The following is a 23,485-nucleotide window of genomic DNA, read 5'->3' as shown; positions in this document are numbered from 1 at the left end:
AAAATTCAGAAATAAGTTTTATCTTCTTTAAAAAAGTCATATAGTTTTTGGGGGTAAAACACAATTTATTTTGTAATTAAACGTAAAATATACTTCATTCGAATACTGAGTGAATTGGATAGACAAAATTTTAGCTTAAAACATAAAACAGAAAACGCGTGAGCAGAACGAAAAGCTAAGCTATTTGAAACAGTTAACATAGACAAAGTGGTTAAAAATATACACATATTTGGGGAATGCAACTATTGCATTTGCTTTCCCTCGTCACGGTTGCGTTTAAAGGACACGGAGTGGATAAGCAGGGGCGGGAGATTTCCGCGCAGCATCTGGAGTCGTTTGTTCTTCTCCTTCTCGGGCCGTCTCAGCTCGTCCTTGGACGATCCCGGCGAAGCAGAAGAAGAGGTCATTGATGGCGACATGGAGACCAATGAAGTGGAACCCGGCAGAACTTCGGAGCTCTGGGTCAGAAGCATGGCAGATCGACGGAAATAGCGTGGCATCGAGTAATCATCTTGGGTGGCCCGAGCTGCATTTGCCGTCTGGATGGAATAAAGACTCTGTGATACCCTGTATTTTTCGATGGTGGGCGTGTCTTCGTAGTTTTTCGGCAGAATGCTGAACGATATGGACGGCACCTCGGGCGTCATGCTGATCTGGCTGCTTCCGGTCATGGTGCCGCTAATTGAGAATATATCTGTTTCGCTGGCCGACGATCGTACATTCATGTGCGGAACGCTTTTAGCGGATCGAAGACCGCTGGGATTGGACAACAAGTGGGGATGGCGGTCGATCAGTCTAGGTCGCAGCACCACCTCCTGTTCGGCCTTAACGTCGTCCTTCTCTTCCTCGGCAATGGCTTCGAATTTCTTGGGAGTAAGGGTCGTTTGGCTTCCCGAAGGAGAGCATTCAGCGGAACTGGGCGCCAAGGTGAATGTAATTCGCTTCTCCGCCGATCCTGTTCTTGCATCCGTATCATCGCCTGTAAAAAGAATCAAAACACTTAACGAAGTTAACTAAAGGAAAGGATTTTCTAAGCATAGACAGGCCTTGGACAAGTGGACCAGCAGATGACAAGTAAGTCGCACAAACGGTAGACAAACAAGATAAGTGCTTAGTTTATAACAAATAGGAAAGGTATGGGCAGATAAAAATAAGTCTGAGGAGAAATTCATTACAAAACTGAAATAGTAAATACATTGTTGTCGTTCCAATTTAAGTTATGTTATTATTACTGTGTTTCTAAATTAAAGCCACTCGTTTTCTTTATCTGTAAAAAATATATTAATCATGCTGATGCAGTCAATATTTGCCAAGATTTATTTTTTAAAGGCATATGCACAGTGAACTTTCGAAAACAAACAGCTGTAAAATACAAACTTAGTTATCGGGGTTTCAAAATGTATTTATGGATAAAAACGATACTTTCGATAAAAAAATAATGTGATTTATATATTATTTTTTAAAAATATTGTGATTTATACAACCTTTTTCTAAGACTAAATAAAATAACTAAGCTTACTCTTAAATAGCACTAAATTTGTAACAATATTTTGTATATCTTTCTGCCAAAGACCATAGAATAACAAGAAGAGTAACGAGGAGTAAGAAAATGTACACAGGCGGCCTAATTTTTGCAAAGCAACCCTCACACGTATGGGAATCTATTTTTAGAATGCCGTTTCTTGATTCCTTAGCAATATAACCTACAAAATTTCGGCTTGAGGTCAATTCAATGGGTATATTGGTGCAAGCAAAATCATCTGCGGAGCTGTCAAAATAAGCTTGATTTTCCATCACAATTTCTGAAAATAAAACAGCTGATCGTTGATTTAAATCAGTGGTCGGCACACACATACCATCACAAGTTTGCCTTGCGTTAGTGTGAGTGTAAAAACACGAAGTTGGCGCGCAGAGCTCTGAAGCCTGACGGTTTCTCTGTTTTGCACTGAGAATCTTTGTCGCAGCAGCAAAGAAAGCGCGCCGAAGCTGATAGAAAAAAGACCCGAAGACCCTTGCCGAAGTCATACGAACATCTACGTTATACGTGAGCGAGCAGAGGATGGGCAGAACACTTCCCTATGCTCACTAGATAGGCCGCTGCCGACCACTGATTTAAATCGTTGATATTATTGTAAGCATCTATTATCGATATTCGACACAAACAATCGACCAAAACATTGAGTATTAAATAAGCATCGATGATGTTTTCAATCGGCCATTTTTTAAAAAATCAAATGACACATATGCTGAATACCGTGGAGATTGTTTAAAACACCAGTTGCATAAAAAAAAAAAGTTGTCCCCCGTCGGAGTTGAACTTCAAACCTGCAATTCCCGTGGATGATCGACTAGACCCCTGGCCTACAGGCCTTTGACATCTTACGTTAGTCAAATGCGACATTGAGCCCTTATTGCAGCAGATCACACGAAATGATTCACCAACACAACCAAAGAGCTTTACACGGACAACGCACACTAGCAAAATCGAAAATCCACATCGAAAATCCACACCAAAAATTTTTCCGTACATTCCGTTGTATGGCTGTTACGCATCTTGTTATTCTATGGTCTTTGATTGTACCATGTACATTTTTTTTAATTTGAGGTAACACAAAGTTCGTTTTCAGCAAAATTTTGTTTGTTCACTTCCAACCTTATTTAGCTAAGAAAAATTTTTGGTCACTCGAAATACATACACTGCGCGTCATCAGATTAGCGCCCCCCTTTTGGTTTTAATTTATTGCATCTATCTCTGTTTCTATTGCACGCAACTTCAAAATTTTTGTTGTTGCTTTTAAAATGCACAAATTGTCGCTCTCTGAGAGAAATACCGTTAGGTGAGAGATTCCGTTATCAATTTTTTCTTTATTTTGTTTTACTTTCGCTGCAAAAGCTTGCACTGATTTTGCGTCATCAGATTAGCGCCTGTAAATTCAAATTTAGTTATCTCGCGTAATTTTTGGCGTACAGTTGTGAAATTTTTTGTGCTGATTAATTGAATAATTGTTTATAAACTGAGAATCAAAATGGGTAAAGGAACTGTCCTATCTTTAGAAGAAAAATCTAAGATCGAAGCCTTTAGTGAAAGTGGCTTATCTTTACATAAAATTGCTGAAAAAATGGGAAGGCATCGAAAAACAATAGCCAGTTTTCTTAAAAATAAACAAGGCTATGGTAAAAATATGAAAGGCGGTAACAACAGAGTTCTTTCCGAAGCAGACATTCGGTCTATAGTTAGACATGCGTCTAATTCACACGACTCTTCTACCAAAATTAAAGAAAAAAGTGGTGTGAAAGCTAGCAAGTCCACGGTATTACGAGTCATAAAAAAAGCAGAACACTTGAAAAGACTAAACCTAAAAAAAAAACCACAACTAAATAAGTTACGAAAGGAAATTCGCCTAAATTTTGCTCGCTCGCATATGACATGGTCGAAGGAGTGGCGCTTTGTAGTCTTTTCGATAAAAAAAAAATTTAATTTAGAATGCCCTGACGGCTATAATTATTATTTCCATGACATGCGTACAGAAGAGCATATTTTAGATCGTTTACATAGCCGGGTAGGTGGCGTAATGGTATCGGGAGCCATATCCTATTATGGCACCTATGAGTTACAATTTCTCACCCCGAAAATGAACGCCGTGGCGTATAATAATCTTTTAAAAACGGCTTTCCCACATTTCCAAAATTGTTTTGGAAATCTTAAATGGCGTTTTCAGCACAACAACGCTCCAATCCACACTGCCCGATCTGTAAAATCGTGGATACAGGGCCAAAACGTTGATGTCCTGGAGTGGCCGCCATACTCTCCGGACTTAAATATAATAGAGAACGTGTGGGGATGGCTCTCGAGAAAAGTATACGAGTCTGGAAAGCAGTATAGTACAAAATTGGAGCTCTTCGACGTGATTAAAGAAGCTTGGTCTTCAATATCATTACAATACATTGAGAAATTGTACGAGTCACTTCCCAGCAGGATCTGTGAGGTCCTGGAAAATGGTGGCGGGACCACCCACTATTAATTTGATTAGAAATTAAGTAAATAATAAGATAAAACATAAAACACTACTAGTTGTTAAGCATTAAGTGAAAATTCATTAAATTTAAGCAGGGGGCGCTAATCTGATGACGCAAAATTAAATTCATATTTTTGGTATACATTTTCTTTTCAAATAAATAAAATATTATTGTTATACTTATCATTAAGTACCTTATCTTATTTTGAAGAATATTATTAAAAGTATCGTCAAAAAAAGTTTTATGGCTTTTGCCTTGATAGTTTGGATAATATTGGAAATTACCCGAGAATGCTCAGGGGGCGCTAATCTGATGACGCGCAGTGTATTTACATATGTACATATTTTTGATTTTTCCACATCATATATAAAAAAATGTTGCCTTAAGATGCATATAACTATATTTTTTAAACCTACTGTTTCCTTACAAGCAGTAAACTTGAAATGTAGCCCCTCAAATGGCGAATCGGAAAAGTCATCACAAATCAGCTATAAAACGCAATGACTGTCTGTGTTTTGTGTAAGTACTTAAAAAAAATTCAGGAAACAATGTCGTCTTGTTTTTTGAAATCAGAGGTATTAATTGTTTATTGTTCGTTATATTGGTTGCTAAATTTTAAATTAAAGCTTAAGATATTCCCAAGAAACAAACTATTCTCACCTTGTATTTCAGTATTTTCAAAATTAAAAATTAATAATTATTTTTTGATTCTTAAAAAAAATAGACATATACGTCAATTTTTATACCGTTGCAGAGGGTATTATGATTCTAGTCAGAAGTTTGCAACGCAGTGAAGGAGACGTTTCCGACCTCATAAAGTATATATATTCTTGATCAGCATCACTAGACGAGTCGATCTAGCCATGTCCGTCTGTCTGTCTGTCTGCCCGTCCGTTTCTACGCAAACTAGCCTCTCAGTTTTAAAGCTATCGGGCTGAAACTTTCCCAAAAGTCTTCTTTATTTTGCATGTAGTATAAAAGTCGGAACCAGCCGGATCGGACAACTATTTCCTATAGCTCCCATTGGAATAATAGGTAAACATTTTTTTAAAAATTATAACTTTGCTGTTTTTCAACATATAACCTCCTACGCTTGGAAATAACATTTTTTAATTAATTCTGAATTTCGAATTTAATTTTATCAAAATCGAACTACTGTATCATATAGCTGCCATAGAAACGATCGGAAAATTGGTGGGAAAAAATATATAAAACAAATTATAGCTTCGGTGTATTTTGTCATATTATCTTATATTATTGGAAATATCATTTTTTGTATTTTTAAGAATTTTGAATTAAATTCAATAATTATACCTACAAGGGTATAAAAACATTGGCTTGCCGACGTTAACTTCCTTTCTTGTCATATCTGGAATACAGCTATTTCTAACGATTTTAAAATTTGATTGAAGTTTGTTTGGATTAAACAAAAATGATAAATATTAAAGTTCCAAATTTTAATAGTTCCTTACAAAAATTCCCAAATTTTACTTTCCCTTTAATAGGCCTTAACAAAATAGAGATAATCGGGTGTGGCACATCGATTTCGCTAAGCGCTTTATAAATTCTACCCGAAATCAGCTCTGAGGCACATTTGAATATATAAATTCTATAAAAAGAAATGTCAAGTCAATGTGCTCTAACATTTTTTGACGACTTCTTTGCTGATTATTTTTTATCAGCTCAAAAAAACTGAGGAATCGATAGTTAGCATGCAAAAGCTGATAATATACACACGTATACATTAATAAGTATTATTTAATATTTATTATAGGTTTTATTTATTTTATTTAACAGTCAACATATCACTGTGGACGACAGTCCACGTGGTGACAAAGCGCATCAGGAGAGTGTGCGAAGGCGAAAAAATGAAAATCTACTGTATTAGTCCGATCATAACGAGTGATACATCAACCGAAAGGTATCGCAAAAACTAAAAGAATTGCATACCAAGACTTTTAAAAAATCAATTGGTTTGGGAGAAACAGCGGTGAAAGTGTAAAAGTGAAAACTTAGAAAATTCCAAACATGATTTGTCTAAATACCATAGTTTAAAAATTATGGGCAACATATGTTTTAATCCGATTTTGTTTAGCTTTCATTTTCTTAAAAACGGTGCTAACGATTTTTGTTTAAACTTTAAAGCCCCTGAAATTCCTCAACTTTTGACATACAAACGTTTTAAAGTTATAAATAAACAAAAATGGTCACATTGACCATTGCATTGCAGCATTGAACTTTTTTTGTACGTATCCAAACTCTATTTTAAGGTCCTGGAAATTTAAGTGGATGTTAAACAGCTTAATATAAGAATCTTTAGTTCTACCACTTTTAAAAAAACTCGTTAGTTTGGCGGGAAAACAGCTATAAATTTCAAAATTTCGTACACCCGTAACTTGTGAACTACTAAAGCTACAGGCTTATGCTATATGACTTTAGAAAGGTATTTTGAAATACTGTGTACGCTTTTCAAACATGATTTGTCTAAATACCATCGTTTAAGAACTATGAACAACAGTTTTTTTATTCCGATTTGTTTTTCCTTTTTTTGGATTTCTCAAAAACTGCTGTAACGATTTCTGTTTGAGATTTTAGATTCCTCAAATTTGTTGTAAAAAGTCACGTTATAAAGTTATTAACCAACAAAAATTGCCACATTTTCCAGTTCAGAACATCTAACACTGCCTGAGAATTAAACTCTTATTCGTATCCGAACTTTATATAAATGTCCGGAAAATTCAAGACGATGTTAAAAAGCCTAATAAAATAAACTTTAGTTCACCACTTTGAGAAAAACTCGCTAGTTTGGCGGTAAAACAGCTATAAATAGCTAAATTTCGTACACCCGTAACTTGTGAATTTATAAAGCTACGTTTGGACAGCATTGAATTTGGTACGTGCGTATCCAAACACTGGTTTGGGGTCATGGAATCATTTAGAAACTTGGCGGTTTGTGGGCGTTAGAGTGGACGTGGCACGCTGCTGAAACAAACTTACGCTGCGCAAGAAGCTCTAGAATCTACATGTTTAATCCCAACTTTCTAGCTTCTAGGCAGAAATGGCTAGATCGACTCGGCTAGTGTCCTGACTAAGGATAAATATACATTCCGAAGAATACAATATACCCTTTTACTATACGAATAACGAGTATAAATATTAAATTATAATATTGGGTTAAGAATGTAATATAATGTAATATATAGACCACTCTAAGCATTGTAACCCAACATAGCCGCAGGCTCCAGCGCTATATCATGTAAGTTAGTATTGTCAACTACGCTTTTTATACCCGGTACTCGTAGAGTAAAAGGGTATACTAGATTCGTCGGAAAGTATGTAACAGGCAGAAGGAAGCGTTTCCGACTCCATAAAGTATATATATTCTTGATCAGGATCACTAGCCGAGTCGATCTAGCATTGTCCGTCCGTCCGTCTGTCCGTCTGTCCGTATGAACGCTGAGATCTCGGAAACCATAAAAGCTACAATACTGGGATTAGGCATGCAGATTCCTGAGATTCCTGCGCAGCGCAAGTTTGATTCAGCAAAGTGCCACGCCCACTCTAACGCCCACAAACCGCACACAACTGTGGCTCCTCCAGTTTTGATGCTAGAATAAAAATTTTAACTGAAATGTATTTTTCTCATCAATACCTATCGATTGACCCAAAAAAAGTTTGCCACGCCCACTTAAACGCCCACAAACCGCCCACAAACTTCAAAAAATCGTAGGTATGAATGTGGAAATCTCGGAAACTATCAAAGATAGAGAATTGGGATATCAGATTAAGATTCCGTTGCCTTGTACGCAGCGCAAGTTTGACACGCGAATATGCCACGCCCACTCTAACGCCCACAAACCGCCAAGCCTGTGGCACCCACAATTTTCATGCTAGATAAAAAATGTTAACTGAAATGTATTGGTCTCGTCAATACCTATCGATTGATCCAAAAAAAATTTGCCACGCCCACTCTAACGCCCATAACGCTTAAGTCTGCTTACCGCCGGTAGGTGGCGCATATCAATCTCGCTTTGCTGCTTGCATATGTATCTCCGTTTCCCTTTGGTCCCTTTAGCTGAGTAACAGGTATCTGATAGTCGAGGTACTCGACTTTAGCGTTCTTCCATGTTTTTGTCTATATATATTGATTGTAATCCAGGGACTGTAAGAAACGACCGCGTTTAAATATTCAACCAACTTTTTAATTAATGGTCCTCAAAATCTAAAGATAACAAGAACGCAATAGTTAATTGCCTTGACTATCAGAAAAAAAAATTGTTTCTAGTATTTAAACTGTGGGCGCCACAGGATTGGGCGTTATAGTGGGCGTGGCATATTCACGTAAAAAACTTGCGCTGCGTACAAAGCTACGGAATCTAAATCTGAAATCTCAATTCTCTATCTTTGATAGTTTCCGAGATAGCCGCGATTATATTTACGATTTATTTAAGTTTGTGGGCGTTAAAGTGGGCGTGGCGAACTTTTTTTGGGTCAATCGATAGGTATTGATGAGAACAATACGTTTCAGTTAAAATTTTGTTTCTATCAATTTTTTATTCACTGCAGATTCTTGTGATCTACACAATCTAATAGTAAACAAGTTAATCCCCTTCTTCTTAGGAAACCGCGGATTCTTAAGATCAAGAAGATAAACTTTCACACAATATTTATCATTAGATTGTGTAGATCACTGAATGGTTTGTTTTTAATAATTTGCAGCTTTACATTTGCAAGTACAATTCGTTTGGGATGTGTGACAACATAAACATATATGTATGTATGTATACTAGCGTGGTTAGGTTAGAAGCATTTTTATTTCCAACTAAATCAATAATATCAATTGCAAAAGGCCAATATAACAATTGTGTTATCCAGGGGAGACACCTTTGTGTTATCTTTAGGTCTGCTACAAAATATTACCAAAAATCGGCACAGGAAAGTCGTGATTTCAAAATGAGTTTTATTTTGATAAAAAAAAATAACACTCAGAAACAATAATTTTTCTTTATTTTTATTTTTTTTCAAACAAGAATGATTATTTTTGATTTTTATTATAAAACTCAAAAATTATGAATATTTCAGAGTAATATTTTCTTAAATCAAATATAATGATTATATTTTAAAATAAGACTCATAATGATTACGATCCCTGTTGTAAACATTTTATTAAGTCTCGTACTCAGCGTATAGCTGTTTTAGCAAGTACTTTTCTTATTGAAATTAAATTACTAAGTAATAAGTTCACTTAGACTAACCGGCGATTTTTTGCGATCGATTCTATTAATTTATTCTTTATTTAAACGTTAAAAAAGAAGCTTGCTCCGACTGTAAAACTTAACAATGGCTATAATGCCGATTTTGGGTCTGGGAACATACAATTCTAAGGACAACGAAGACGAGGCCGCTGTGAAGCACGCGATCGTTGTGGGCTATCGTCATGTAGATACTGCCTATTTCTACCAAAACAAAGCCGAAGTGGGCAAGGCGGTCGGCGATAAAATTGCAGAGGGAGTCGCAAGCGGGAGGACATTTTCCTTGTTACCAAGCTCTGGAACGTTTTCGAGGACATTTGCCGCAAGCAACTGAGCAACTTTGGCTTGGACTACATCGACCTGTACCTGATGCACATGCCAGTGGGCTACAAGTATGTGGACGAGAACACCCTCATGCCCAAGAATGAGGACGACGTGCTCCAACTGAGCCATGTTGCCAACCTGGAACCTAAAAGGCCATGGAAAAGCTGGTGAAACTGGGGCTGGTCCGCAGTATCGGAGTATCGAACTTTAATAGCGAACAGCTGCGACGAGTCTTGGCCAACTGCGAGATCAAACCCGTCACTAACCAGGTGGAGTGCTCTCCTGCCCTCAACCAAAAGGCTTTGACGGCCTTCTGCAAGAAAAACGGTGTGACCTTGACGGGCTATACACCTTTGGGAAAGCCCAAGCCCGACCTCCAGATGCCGGACTACATCTACTCCCCGGAGGTGGCCGTTTTTGCCAAGAAATGCGGCAAAGCTGCCCCGCAGATCGTCTTGCGCTATTTGGTTGGTCTGGGTGTTATCCTTATCCCCAAGTCCTCGAATACTAACTGAATTGCCGAAAACTTCGATATCTTCGATTCTAAACTTACCGCCGAGAAAATGATAGGTATCACACTGGCGAACGCTTTGTGCCAATGAATTCAATCAAGGCCTTAAACCACAAGTACTATCCGTTTGCAATTGAGTTTTATATGCAGAGTTGCTGAATTGTTTCAAAATATTACTTAGAGCTTTACTTCAAATTTCTGCGAAATGTTTCTCAAAGTGTTAAAAGGTGTGTATGACTAACCGATCTCAAGAATCAGTGGAATATGTGAGTAATGCCAACTTGACGAACAAAGCAATGGTTCAAAGTGCTAACTTCCATGAACGCTGGCAAAAATGAGTGAAAGGGATGACGAAATTTTATCTTTATAAAATATATCATAACATTCACAATCTGTAATATCTACATAGGGGTACATGTAAAATAGCACGAATAAATAATCCTTTACAAGCATAGTGAAACCCACGCGTTTTGTGATTAAAAACTTTATGAAAACCACCGCTTAGTGTTTCTTACTTATGACTAAATAATTACATTGTCTAACAATCAAGACTTAAATCTAATATGTCTAAATTAACATCAGTTGGGCTGCTTAGTGGTCAAGATAATACTAAATGCCGTCGGCACCAGCACTGCTGTCTGTTTTGAATATTGTATATCGTTGTGTAAGTCCAATATTGGTGATAATAACCCCTAATTATTTATTTATATTAAGTAACATTTTGGCGATTTTGGTCACTCTCTTATTGTTTATATGTGCGTTGCGAAAGTTTCTGAATCATTGGCACAAATACTGCTAGTTCCCTTTGAACCCAAAAACCCTATAAAGATCAGTTCAGATAGAACTTGACCTTGGGCACACCGCTGGAAACGATGCTGCTGCTGCGGGTGCTCTTGCCGCTGCTTTTACCATTACCAGCAAAACCCAAAAGTGGGGTGTGCGCACCACTGGGGCCATCATTACCTTCCAGACGTCGGAGCAATCGATCCTGATCACTGGGTCGCGGAGTCGTTGGCATCTCGCGATTCGGCGAATGTATCCCGGCTAGATAGGTCTTAGTGCTGATCCGGTTTAGCTTGGTGGGCTGATGGTCCTGGAAGATCTGCGAATTGGCAAACACCGCCAATATCTCCGGTCCCAAATTGGGCACATTGATCTGAGTCTCCCGCCGATAGTCCTCTTCGTGAATCTTGGCGCTTAATGTTGCGCAAAGAAAGATAGATATATATAAAACGTAAATTGATATTGTCAACAGTAAGCCAACACGATTTTGCCAATTAATCGCGCAAACATAGTTCGAAATGCGATTTCTAGCACGTTGGATGGGATCTAAATGGGAGTTTTATCTGTTAGTACCTCATTAGGCTCAGGCCCAAGCTCGAGTTGCCTTGCCTCATTTGCGGCTGATCGCAAATTGGCTGGGGCGCCGTCAACAAATTATTGTTATCCATCGATGTAGGCTGAATGCGCCCAATAATCTGGCCATTCTTTCTGGATTCCAAGTAGTCCTCGTCCTCCTCGGGATTGTAGTTGGCTGAAGATGATAAAAGAGATAGAATTACCTAATCGCCTATTGATATTTGTGATGCACATTGCATTTCTTTAAAGAACATATGTATATACAATTCATTTTTAGTTTACAAATTTTGTATCTATTTAGTGCCGAAATTAACTGAAGACTCCCATAAGAAGTAAAGTTAAAAATAAACAAGGAATAACGCTATAGTCGAGTACCTCGACTATCAGATACCCGTTACTCAGCTAAAGGGACCAAAGGGAAATGGAGATATGCAAGCAGCAAAGCGAGATTGAAATGCGCCACCTACCGGCGGTAGACAGATTTAAGCGTTATGGGCGTTAGAGTGGGCGTGGCCAATTTTTTTTGAATCAATCGATAGGTATTGACGAGACCAATACATTTCAGTTAAAATTTTGTATCTAGCGTGAAAATTGTGGGCGCCACTGGCTTGGGCGGTTTGTAAGGGTTAAAGTGGGCGTGACACATTCGCGTAACAAACTTGCGCTGCGTACAAGGCTACGGAATCTAAATCTGAGATCCCAGTTCTATATCTTTTATAGTTTTCGAGATATCCACGTTCATATTTACGATTTTTTGAAGTTTGTGGGCGGTTTGTGGGCGTTAAAGTGGGCGTGGCAAACTTTTTTTGGGTCAATCGATAGGTATTGATGAGAACAATACATTTCAGTTACAATTTTTATTCTAGCATCAAAACTGTAGGTGCCACAGTTTTGGGCGGTTTGTGGGCGTTAGAGTGGGCTGAAACAAACTTGCGCTGCGAATCTCAGGAATCTACATGCCTAATCCCAGTATTGTAGCTTTTATAGTTTCCGAGATCTCAGCGTTCATACGGACAGACGGTCAGACGGACAGACGGACATGGCTAGATCGACTCGGCTAGTGATCCTGATCAAGAATATTTATACTTTATTGTGTCGGAAACGCTTCCTTCTGCCTGTTACATACTTTCCGACGAATCTAGTATAGCCTTTTACTCTCGAGTAACGGGTATAAAAATGAACTTTTAAATATTATTGGAATTAACCATGGTCTATTTAGAAGCAACTTTATAAGCTCCCCAATATCAACTACCTGAATATTTAGCGAACATTCCATTATTTATTTTATTTTATCCTTTTGTGTTTTGTTTTTTCCTTTTTGAACTAGTACTTGATTCCAAATGCCAAACACGCTAAATCGCGAACGTATCATAGTCGCATTTTGCGTTTCAAGATCTACTTGTGCGAAGAGAAATAGCTGGATAGTATTTATTTGAGGTACCCGTTTCAGCAAACCGTAACCGTCAACTGCCCAAATTAAAGCTGAAACTAAACCCTTGGGCTCGAAAAACTCACCGATCGATTCGTCGTAGCAAAAACGCTCCTCGAAGCAATTCCAATAGAAATCCTCCCAACAGCTAGAAATAAAAATAGTAAGAAAAAGCAACTCGATTGTTACCCAAGTAATTTGTTGGCCCGAACACGACATAACTTGGTAAGCGAGAGGGAAAATAGTGTTTACTTACTTTTGACAGCAGCGGCACATTTTGTTGTTGGCTTCCTCTTGCTTTACTGACTTATTTTGCCCTCTCAGCAAAAAAAGAGAATCCGAGTCCGAAAACCGTTTATGTTGGAACAATGCTTTGATTAATTTATGATCTCTGTTTGGGAAAATAAATTAAATTCGGATTTCTGTGACTACGACTTGTTATTGTTGTTTTTTCTGTAGTGGGGGAACGTGCGTGTGACTCGTTTCAGAAATTTTGTTCAGTGGCGAGCGATGAGCGAGTGGAGAGCGTTTTATCGGCAAATGAAGTAACCTACAAATCGTATCTCGCGCTCTGATGACCATGCTCTCGCTCTCAGCCCAATCGGCTCTCCCCCTCTCTCAAGCCAACACTGAGGAAAATCAATTCAGAATTGCGACTACCTATGAGTACCACAAATACCATCAAAAATCCCTTCAATAAACATAAATCTTTAATGAAAGTACACAAAAATTTGAGTACCTTTTTTAAGCATTTCACAACTATTGAATTTTAAAATATGTTTTTTGTTTTAAAGAAACTTATTATTATAAAAGGAAAAAAAACAATTTTGTCCGGATGTACGTACGTGTGTGTGATAAAAGCGGGTGATTTTGGAGGAGCTACGTTCACGTTTTCCGAAGAGGGCTCTCTCTCTCTCTTTACTTTATTAATCTCTCTGGGAGCATGGATGAGGAAGGGGGTGGTGGGCATGATAGGAGAGCCATTGATCGATCGTGCATGATAGATTACTGCCCAGAGAGTAACGATTTTGAGACAATGTTTAAACCTAGATACAACTATACAAGGTAGTCTCGTCGGCTATATATATTTTCTGGGCTTTTTCGCTCTCCTAAATAAACTTCGTCACACTCTCTTTTGTACTTTGGGGTCAGGAGGCAAAGGCGTGCTCTCAACCGTTACCGCAATCAAACTCCTTTTCCTTGAATTCCTTTCACTCTATCTCGAAGAAATTTCCTGAAATTAATGCGTAGTTTGTAAATACGCACTATACTCATATATATGTATGCTAATAGTACAGAAAATAAACATACAATGTACATTGTCTTTGGGGTCTTTAAACCGTAGTGAGGGGACCTGTTTCGTGGACAATTATAATTTTCCGCATTTGCAAGAAAAGTATACTTTTAATGAAAAAAATTTCAATAGCCTTGAATTTGATAGATTTATATGGACGCGAAAAACGTAACAAATCGTTTGGGCGGAACACAATCTATGGATAATTCTAATCCATGTTGCCAAATAAACTATGCATATGGGCCGTTCCTTTACAAGCCGAACCCCTTCTTTTGGGTCACAATTTTGATTTACTTGAAACTTTTTAATGTATACGTACATATTCGGTAAACAAGAAAACACCTCTATTAGGACTTGTCCGAAAAACTATTTTGTTATTATTATTTTAGGTTGTTAGAATACGCACTCATTTTTAACAAGAATAATAGTCGAGTACCTCGACTATCAGATACCCGTTACTCAGCTAAAGGGACCAAAGGGAAATGGAGATATGCAAGCAGCAAAGTGAGTTTTAAATGCGCCACCTACCGGCGGTAGACAGATTTAAGCGTTATGGGTGTTAGAGTGGACGTGGAACATTTTTTTTGGATCAATCGATAGGTATTGATGAGACCATTACATTTCAGTAAAAAAATTTGTTCGTGACGAGACCAATACATTTTATTTGAAATTTTTTATCTAGCATGTAAATTGTGGGCGCCACAGGCTTGGGCGGTTTGTGGGCGTTAGAGTGGGCATGGTATATTCGCGTAACAAACTTGCGCTGCTTACAAGGCTACAGAATCTAAATCTGAGATCCCAATTCTCTATCTTTAATAGTTTCCGAGATATCCACGTTCATATTTACGATTTTTTTAAGTTTGGGGGCGGCTTGTGGGCGATAAAGTGGGCGTGGCAAACTTTTTTTTGGGTCAATCGATAGGTATTGATGAGACGGACGGACGGACAGACGGACATGGCTAGATCGACTCGGCTAGTGATCCTGATCAAGAATATATATACTTTATGGGGTCGGAAACGCTTCCTTCTGCCTGTTACATACTTTCCGACGAATCTAGTATACCCTTTTACTCTTCGAGTAACGGCTATAAAAATACCCTCAGTTTCAATGTCTATATTACCAGCTGTAGCTATCCGATTGACTTCGTTTCTTTTGAAACCTCTTCTTTTAAAATACTTAAATCAAATTGGGACTTACAAAAAGTTCAGCTCTAGGGTTTTAGCGTTATGGGCGATTGTGGGCGTGGCACCCTGCTCAAGAATCTGCATGCCAAGTCCCAACATTCTAGCTCTTATAGTTTCCAAGATCTTAGCGTTCACACGGACATGCTGACGGACGGACAGACGGACAAAGCTAGTTCGACTCGGCTAATATTCCTAATCAACAATTGTTATACTTAGATTTGCTTTTGTATTTTGAAGGTGCGTTCGTCACTATTTTTGTACATCGTTAAGAGGTGTGAAAAAATACTAGCAACAAATATACCAAAACAACAGATAACGCTACAGTCGACGGCTTCGATACCCGATACTCAGCTAAAGGGAGTGGGAAGTAAATGGAGATATGCAAGTGACAAAGCGATTGCTCCCAAGGTCGATTCCCTTACTTGGATATACATTTTAATGGATGGTCCAATTTGATCAATTTTCCCAAAAAAATCCAAATCCCGCAAAAATCTCTAGAATCTGCCTAATCGCAACTTTTTAGCTTTAATTGTTTCCGATTATCGATGCGGTTACTGATCCTGATCAAGAATATATGCACTTTGTAGGATTGAAAACGCTTCCTACTTCCACTTACCCCTAATTTACGACGAATACAATATTTCTTTTTACTCAAAGAGTACCGGGTATAAACATCCCTGAAACAATATCTGCTAAGAAAAGGCGCACAGGACCTAAAAGCCTCAAGACACTATCAAATATATTTCAAAAATGCATTTAAATATCTATGGCTTAAGGAGGGTTAAAAAACTTAAAAATAACGCGATTTGAAAATTTGTTTTGATTGAAATGTATGACTTTATACATCTTAAGGTAAAAAATATTGTTCTAAAGCTTGCGCTGCAAGAACAACAACAACCGACCTTGACGTCACTAGACACCAGAATCTTTCCTTGGCAATATTGTTGTGTGACTCATTCAAAATAGCTCAAGGACAGTTTATTTCTTCGGTTTTGCATTAAAACATAGTCTTTTAACATTTCTGCAAAGATTTTCGATGAGTTTTAGTTCTGGGGCTTGAAAGGTCCCCATTATACCATTTAGCTTAAGGGTTTTTATACTTTAGACGACTCTCTATCAGATTTTGTATACCCGTTACTCGTAGAGTAAAAGGGTATACTAGATTCGTCGGAAAGTATGTAACAGCAGAAGGAAGCGTTTCCGACCCCATAAAGTATTCTTGATCAGGATCACTAGCCGAGTCGATCTAGCCATGTCCGTCTGCCCGTCTGTCCATCTGTCCATCTGTCCGTCTGTCCGTCTGACCGTCTGTCTGTCCGGATGAACGCTGAGATCTGAGAGCTAGGCTATTGAGATTTGGCGTGCAGATTCCTGAGCTTCTTACGCAGCGAAAGGTTGTTTCAGCAGAGTGCCACGCCCACTCTAACGGCCACAAGCCGCCCAAAACTGTGGCTCATACAGTTTTGATGCTAGAATACAAATTGTAACTGAAATGTGTTGTTCTCATCAATACCTAACGATTGACCCAAAAAAAGTTTGCCACACCCACTTTAACGTCCACAAACCGCCCACAAAATTCAAAAAATCGTAAATATGAACGTGGATATCTCGGAATCTATCAAAGATAGAGCATTGGGATCTCAGATTTAGATTCCGTAGCCTTGTACGCAGCGCAAGTTTGTTACGCGAATATACCACGCCCACAAACCGCCCAAGCCTGTGGCGCCCACAATTTACATGCTAGATAAAATATTTAAACTGAAATGTATTGGTCTCGTCAAGAAAAAATTTTTTTACTGAAATGTAATGGTCTCATTAATACCTATCGATTGATCCAAAAAAAAATTTTCCACGTCCATTCTAACGCCCACAACGCTTAAATCTGTCTACCGCCGGTAGGTGGCGCATTTAAAACTCGCTTTGCTGCTTGCATATCTCCATTTTCCTTTGGTGCCTTAAGCTGAGTAACGGGTATCTGATAGTCGAGGTACTCGACTATAGCGTTCTCCCTTGTTTTGGTTTATAATCGTGGTAAAGCTTCTAAAATAAGTTAATTTTTTATTAAGAAGAAAATTGCATCATAATTTCTGAGCTATCAAAGTTTACATGTTGATCCTGTATGGGTTTACATTATAACATGGTACCATTATTATAGTACGAGAATATGCCCATACCATGATACTTGCTTCACCATTATTATTCTTTGCAAATGTGAATTGGGGATTCAATTTTGGATTTGTAGGGTATCTGATGTGAATTTTAAGCCTTCTTCATCTAAGCATAAGAAATTTCCAGCCGCCAGACCATAAAAGAGTTTCCCTTTAATTGTGGGCCTTATTTAAGACTCGTCCTTCTAATTCACCCATGCTCTGCAGTCTAGGGAGATTTTTTTTTGCACGTCAAGCGCATAATTTTTGTTTATGTACATTATATCCAACTTTTTATGTACATATATTTACAAATATTAAAAAAAAAATTCAACTTGATAGGGGCTTAAACGGGACCTACTTCCATTCACGCACATGACTTTTTAACAGTTATGGGGTCATTGCGGATTTCCCACTGCGTGCTATTCTTTTGTGTTCTTGTTTTAGGTAACTACTAATCATTATTTTAAATAATTCGACGATTCAACTTAACTTATCTTTTGCATTGCCTTTATAAATTGGCTTTTTGAATGTCCTTCTATTTTTACCATTAGAGTGCGCTCAATGACCCATTGGGAACAGTATTTTATTCATTATTTTACCAATTCACTTGGTAGTACTTATTCTTAATACAACAAAACGAAAAGCAGCCGAAAAATCTGAGCAAATGAAGTTTTAAGCCAAAAACCGTTAATAGTGCTATTTTTGTTGCCGCATAATTTTGCTACTTTTATGATAAATGTATCGAAATTTTAAGAACCATCCGCATTGTGGGCGTAACCACTTTTATTTTAGTTAAAAGATATGTAAGCCTACTTACCCTTATAAACAGAATAAAAATATTGCAAAAAATTACCATTTTGTAGCACAAAGAAGAATTGCCTACACATTGGTGCTATTCTTGTAAAAGAAAATATAATATTTATACCCGTTACTCGTAGAGTAAAAGGGTATACTAGATTCGTCGGAAAGTATGTAACAGGCAGAAGGAAGCGTTTCCGACCCCATAAAGTATATATATTCTTGATCAGGATCACTAGCCGAGTCGATCTAGCCATGTCCGTCTGTCCGTCTGTCCGTCTGTCCGTCTGTCCGGATGAACGCTGAGATCTTGGAAACTATGAGAGCTAGGCTATTGAGATTTGGCGAGCAGATTCCTGAGCTTCTTACGCAGCGCAAGTTTGTTTCAGTAGAGTGCCACGCCCACTCTAACGCCCACAAACCGCCCAAAACTGTGGCTTCTACAGTTTTGATGCTAGAGTAAAAATTTAAACTGAAATGAATTGTTCTCATCAATACCTATCGATTGACCCAAAAAAAAGTTTGCCACGCCCACTTTAACGCCCACAAACCGCCTACAAACTTCAAAAAATCGTAAATATGAACGCGGATATCTCGGAAACTATCAAAGATAGAGTATTGGGATTTCAGATTTAGATTCCGTAGCCTTGTACGCAGCGCAAGTTTGTTATGCGAATATGCCACGCCCACTCTAACGCCCACAAACCGCCCAAGCCTGTGGCGCCCACAATTTTTATGCTAGATTAAAAATTTTAACTGAAATGTATTGGTCTCGTCAATGCCTATCGATTGATCCAAAAAAAAAATTTGCCACGCCTACCCTAACGCCCACAATGCTTAAATCTGTCTTCCGCCGGTAGGTGGCGCATTTAAATCTCGCTTTGCTGCTTGCATATCTCCATTTCCCTTTGGTCCCTTTAGCTGAGTAACGGGTATCTGATAGTCGAGGTACTCGACTATAGCGTTCTTCCTTGTTTCAGATTCATTTCAACATGTAATATTTTAAACATATTAAAAGGATATTTTCGGACTATAATATTTGAACATATCAGTACCCGTTACTTGTAGAGTATGTATGCTAGATTCGTCAGAAAGTAAGTACCAGGTAGCAGGAACCGTTTCCGACATTCTTGATCAGGATCACTAGACAAGTCGATTTAGCCATGTCCTTCTGTCTAGACAGCAGAGGAGTCTTTAAAGTCGTTACTCGTAGAGTAAAACGGTGTATCATATTCGTCAAAAAGTATGTAACAGGTAGAAACGCTTCCTTCCGACCCTATAAAGTATATATATTCTTGATCAGGGTTACTAGCCGAGTCGATCTAGCCATGTCCGTCTGCCCGTCCGTATGAACGGTGTGATCTCGGAAACTATTAAATCTAGAAATATGGGATTTGGCATGTAGACTGTGAGCTTCTAACGCAGCGCAAGTTTTTTTCAGCAGGGTGCCCTTCTAGCACCCACATTACTTAATATTTTTGAAAAATTTAAAAGAGATTTTGTGTCCAAATGTCCAAATAAATGCTCTATTTGGGCCATTTGGACGGACAGACGGACAGACGGACATGGCTAGATCGACTCGTCTAGTCATGCGGATCAACAATATATATAATTTATGGGGTCGGAAACGTCTCCCTCTGCAAGGGTATAAAAACCTAACACAATTTTTTAATAGGCTCTTTTTTAACCTTTCTTAAAACAAGAACATTTAGAAAAATAATTTGATGATCAGACTTCTTTATCGATGAATGGATAATTAAGTTTGTGAAGTTTTATCAATAAGTTCCTGAACATGTTCTGTACAATCTTATCAACAGATTGCTAATTGATTTTAAGTGAGTTGAACTGAAACGTGAGAATAAGTTTTTATTTTTTGTATTAGCTGAAATTTATTACGATTTTTTGAAGTTTGTGGGCGGCTTGTGGGCGTTAACGTCAATCGATAGGTATTGATGAGAACAATACATTTCAGTTAAAATTTTTATTCTAGCATTAAAACTGTAGGTGCCACAGTTTTGGGCGGCTTGTGGTCGTTTGAGTGGTCGTGGCACACTGCACCTCTTAAATCTGCATGCCTAATCCCAGTATTGCAGCTTTTATAGTTTCCGAGATCACAGCGTTCATACGGAAGGACGGACATGGCTAGGTCATCAAGAATATATATATTTTATGGGGTCGGAAACGCTTCCTTCTACCTGTTACTACTTTCCGACGAATCTAGTATAGCCCTTTACTCTACGAGTAACGGGTATAACTAGTTAAACTTTTGCCACAATCGTTATAACAAAATGATTTAATTATGTTTTCAGTTCGTTAGATTCGGAAGGTAAACATTTCACAGACTGACGAATTCTCAAATATAAGTAAAAGGAAACGGTCTAGTCAAATGCCTTGACTACACAAATAAAAAACTTGCTGAAATTTACCAATGCAGGTAATTATGTAACTGTGAATATAGTACTTTACTATTTAAAATAGTTTAATATGTAATTGTTATCGCTTTGTTTACTTTTAAATGTAAATGCAATAGTAAATAGTTAATAAACTACCAAAAATAGAGTTATATTACAGCCAAGTCGAACTAGCCAAATTCGTCCGTCCGCCAGCCTACGTTAATAAAAGCTAGAAAGTTGGGATAAAGCATGCAAACTCTTCTTAGGTATATTTCCAATGCAATACCTATCAACACCCTTAAAAATGTTTCCTCTAATGGAAGGTATATTTATTTTAAAGTTGGTTAAGAGAGTAACTGGAATTTTAGAGGCGAGGCTTTTGACTATATCGCTCTTTATTTCATTCAATCCATTTGAAGATGTGAAGACCACAAGCAAGAGTTGCCTAACGCTATTGTTTAATCCTTGTTAAGTAATGCATAACATCAAAAAACGAAATGAGATCATGTGATACGCAGCTGCAACAATCGGTCATAGGGCCGAGATATAAATACTTATAGCATTCAAAGCTTTCGGCTTTCAGTTGAATTGAAAAGTGTTCAACCCTTATTAAAGTACGTAAGATGACGTGGAAAGAGAACTGGTGTGGGATTATCTGTAATTGAATAACAGTTAGCTGCACTGCAACAAATAGCATCCATTTTGTTGCTACCTTTCCGTTGTTACGTTTAATTTAAGCCATGCCATTTGTATGTCTACACGTTTTGTTCGTGAAACTCAAATAAACTCGTATTGCGTTATAAAAAAGAAATCGAAATAATGAGAATCGTTAACCAAATCAGATACTTTTATCGGTACGAAAACAAATAAGTACAAATATTTTGTTAAAATTATTTCATGCCCAATAATTAATATGGAAGAACGCTATAGTCGATGCCATCGACTATCAAAAACCCGTTACTCAGCTAAAAGAGTGAGAGGGAGAATCAAAGCGATTGTTCCCAAAATTAAACACTTTATTTGCCTTTAATTTTTTAATAAATGGTCTGACTTGAATTATTTTTGGCGTGTAGATGGGTAGTGATAACACATGCTTACAGCCAAAAAAGGTCAGCTTTGAAACCTCTTTCTCTAGACTAATATGTTTTTCCTGTACACGCTATCACTTAACAACTTTCCCAGAGAATAGTTCTTGAGATATTCGCGAAAAACATGTTTTTTTGATGTTGCTTGGTTATAATATAATATCACAGAATTCAATTATCTAAGCGTTTGGCAGTTGACACAATCCAGAGTTAGATAGGACATATCACTTGTTGGGATCGGACTCCAATTAACGGAGTTATTAACCAAGGAAGTTACAAAAACTTAACTTTTTTACCCTTTTTCTGAAATAGCTAGTTATACCCGTTACTCGTAGAGTAAAAGAGTATACGAGATTCGTCGGAAAGTATGAAACAGGTAGAAGGAAGCGGTTCCGACCACATAAAGTATATATATTTTTGGTCAGGATCACTAGCCGAGTCGATCTAGCCATGTCCGTCTTTCCATATGAACGCTGAGATCTCGGATATAACTATGAGCTAGGCTATTGAGATTCAACATGCAGATTCCTGAGCTTCTTGCGCAGCACAACTTTGTTTCAGCAGGGTGCCACGCCCACTCTAAAGTCCACAAACCGCCCAAAACTGTGGCTCCTACAGCTTTGAGGCTAGAATACAAATTTTAACTGAAGTGTATAAGTCTCGTCAATACCTATCGATTGACCCAATAAACGCCCACTCTAACGCCAATAACGCTTAAATCTGTCTACCGCCCACATAACCATATATTGAGATCGCGGGTAGTTGGTGCATTTCAATCTCGCTTCGCTTCTTGCATATCTCCATTTCCCTTTGGTCCCTTTAGATGAGTAACTGGCATCTGATAGTAGAGGAACTCGACTATAGAGTTCTTCCTTGTTATACCCGTTACTCGTAGAGTAAAAGGGTATACTAGATTCGTCGGAAAGTAACAGGCAGAAGGAAGCGTTTCCGACCCCATAAAGTATATATATTCTTGATCAGGATCACTAGCCGAGTCGATCTAGCCATGTCCGTCTGTCCGTCTGTCCGTATGAACGCTGAGATCTCGGAAACTATAAAAGTTGAAACTATAAAAGATTCCTGCGCAGCGCAAGTTTGTTTCAGAAGAGTGCCACGCCCACTCTAGCGCCCACAAACCGCCCAAAACTGTGGCTCCTACAGTTTTGATGCTAGAACAAAAATTTTAACTGAAATGTGTTGTTCTCATCAATACCTACCAATTGACCTAAAAAAAAGTTTGCCACGCCCACTTCAACGCCCACAAACCGCCCACAAACTTCAAAAAACCGTAAATATGAACGCGGATATCTCGGAAAATATCAAAGATAGAGAAACGGGACTTCAGATTTAGATTCCGTAGGCTTGAGCGCAGCGCAAGTTTGTTACGCCAATATGCCACGCCCACTCTAACGCCCACAAACCGCCCAAATCTGTGGCGCCCACAATTTTTATGCTAGATAAAAAATTTTAACTGAAATGTATTGGTCTTGTCAATACCTATCGATTGATCTTAAAAAAAGTTTGTCACGCCCACTCTAACGCCCACAAACCGCCCAAGCCTGTGGCGCCCACAATTTTCGTGCTAGATAAATATTTTAACTAAAATGTATTGGTCTCGTCAATACCTATCGATTGATTTAAAAAAAACTTTGCCACGCCCACTCTAACGCCCACAACGCTTAAATCTG

At 38.1% G+C, this 23,485-nt stretch overlaps 1 protein-coding gene and 1 pseudogene across 4 annotated transcripts in view; one reads left to right on the top strand and one right to left on the bottom strand.

The window, feature by feature from the left end:
- Positions 1 to 54: 54 nt before the first annotated feature.
- The window catches only part of LOC119546369, a 47,065-nt gene continuing 23,634 nt past the window's right edge, over positions 55 to 23,485 (bottom strand). The window contains exons 1-6 of one of the 4 annotated variants that reach the window (XM_037852597.1): positions 13,738 to 13,994; positions 13,149 to 13,283; positions 12,979 to 13,040; positions 11,461 to 11,638; positions 11,068 to 11,300; positions 55 to 979 (exon numbers count right to left, since the gene is read on the bottom strand). In XM_037852597.1, coding sequence (XP_037708525.1) covers positions 243 to 979; positions 11,068 to 11,300; positions 11,461 to 11,638; positions 12,979 to 13,040; positions 13,149 to 13,283; positions 13,738 to 13,862 — 1,470 coding nt within the window. In that variant the 5' untranslated portion in view covers positions 13,863 to 13,994 and the 3' untranslated portion in view covers positions 55 to 242. Of the gene's footprint in view, positions 980 to 11,067; positions 11,301 to 11,460; positions 11,639 to 12,978; positions 13,041 to 13,148; positions 13,405 to 13,737; positions 13,995 to 23,485 lie in introns of those variants that run through there. The other 3 variants (XM_037852598.1, XM_037852599.1, XM_037852600.1) reach the window with 3 other exon arrangements.
- LOC119548417 lies at positions 6,943 to 10,263 on the top strand (annotated as a pseudogene).

Source organism: Drosophila subpulchrella, chromosome 2L, assembly GCF_014743375.2.
Source record: "Drosophila subpulchrella strain 33 F10 #4 breed RU33 chromosome 2L, RU_Dsub_v1.1 Primary Assembly, whole genome shotgun sequence".
In the NCBI taxonomy this organism is placed as follows: domain Eukaryota; kingdom Metazoa; phylum Arthropoda; class Insecta; order Diptera; family Drosophilidae; genus Drosophila; species Drosophila subpulchrella.
Note: the sequence above shows the minus strand (reverse complement) of the source record. Positions and strands in the feature narration are given on the sequence as shown.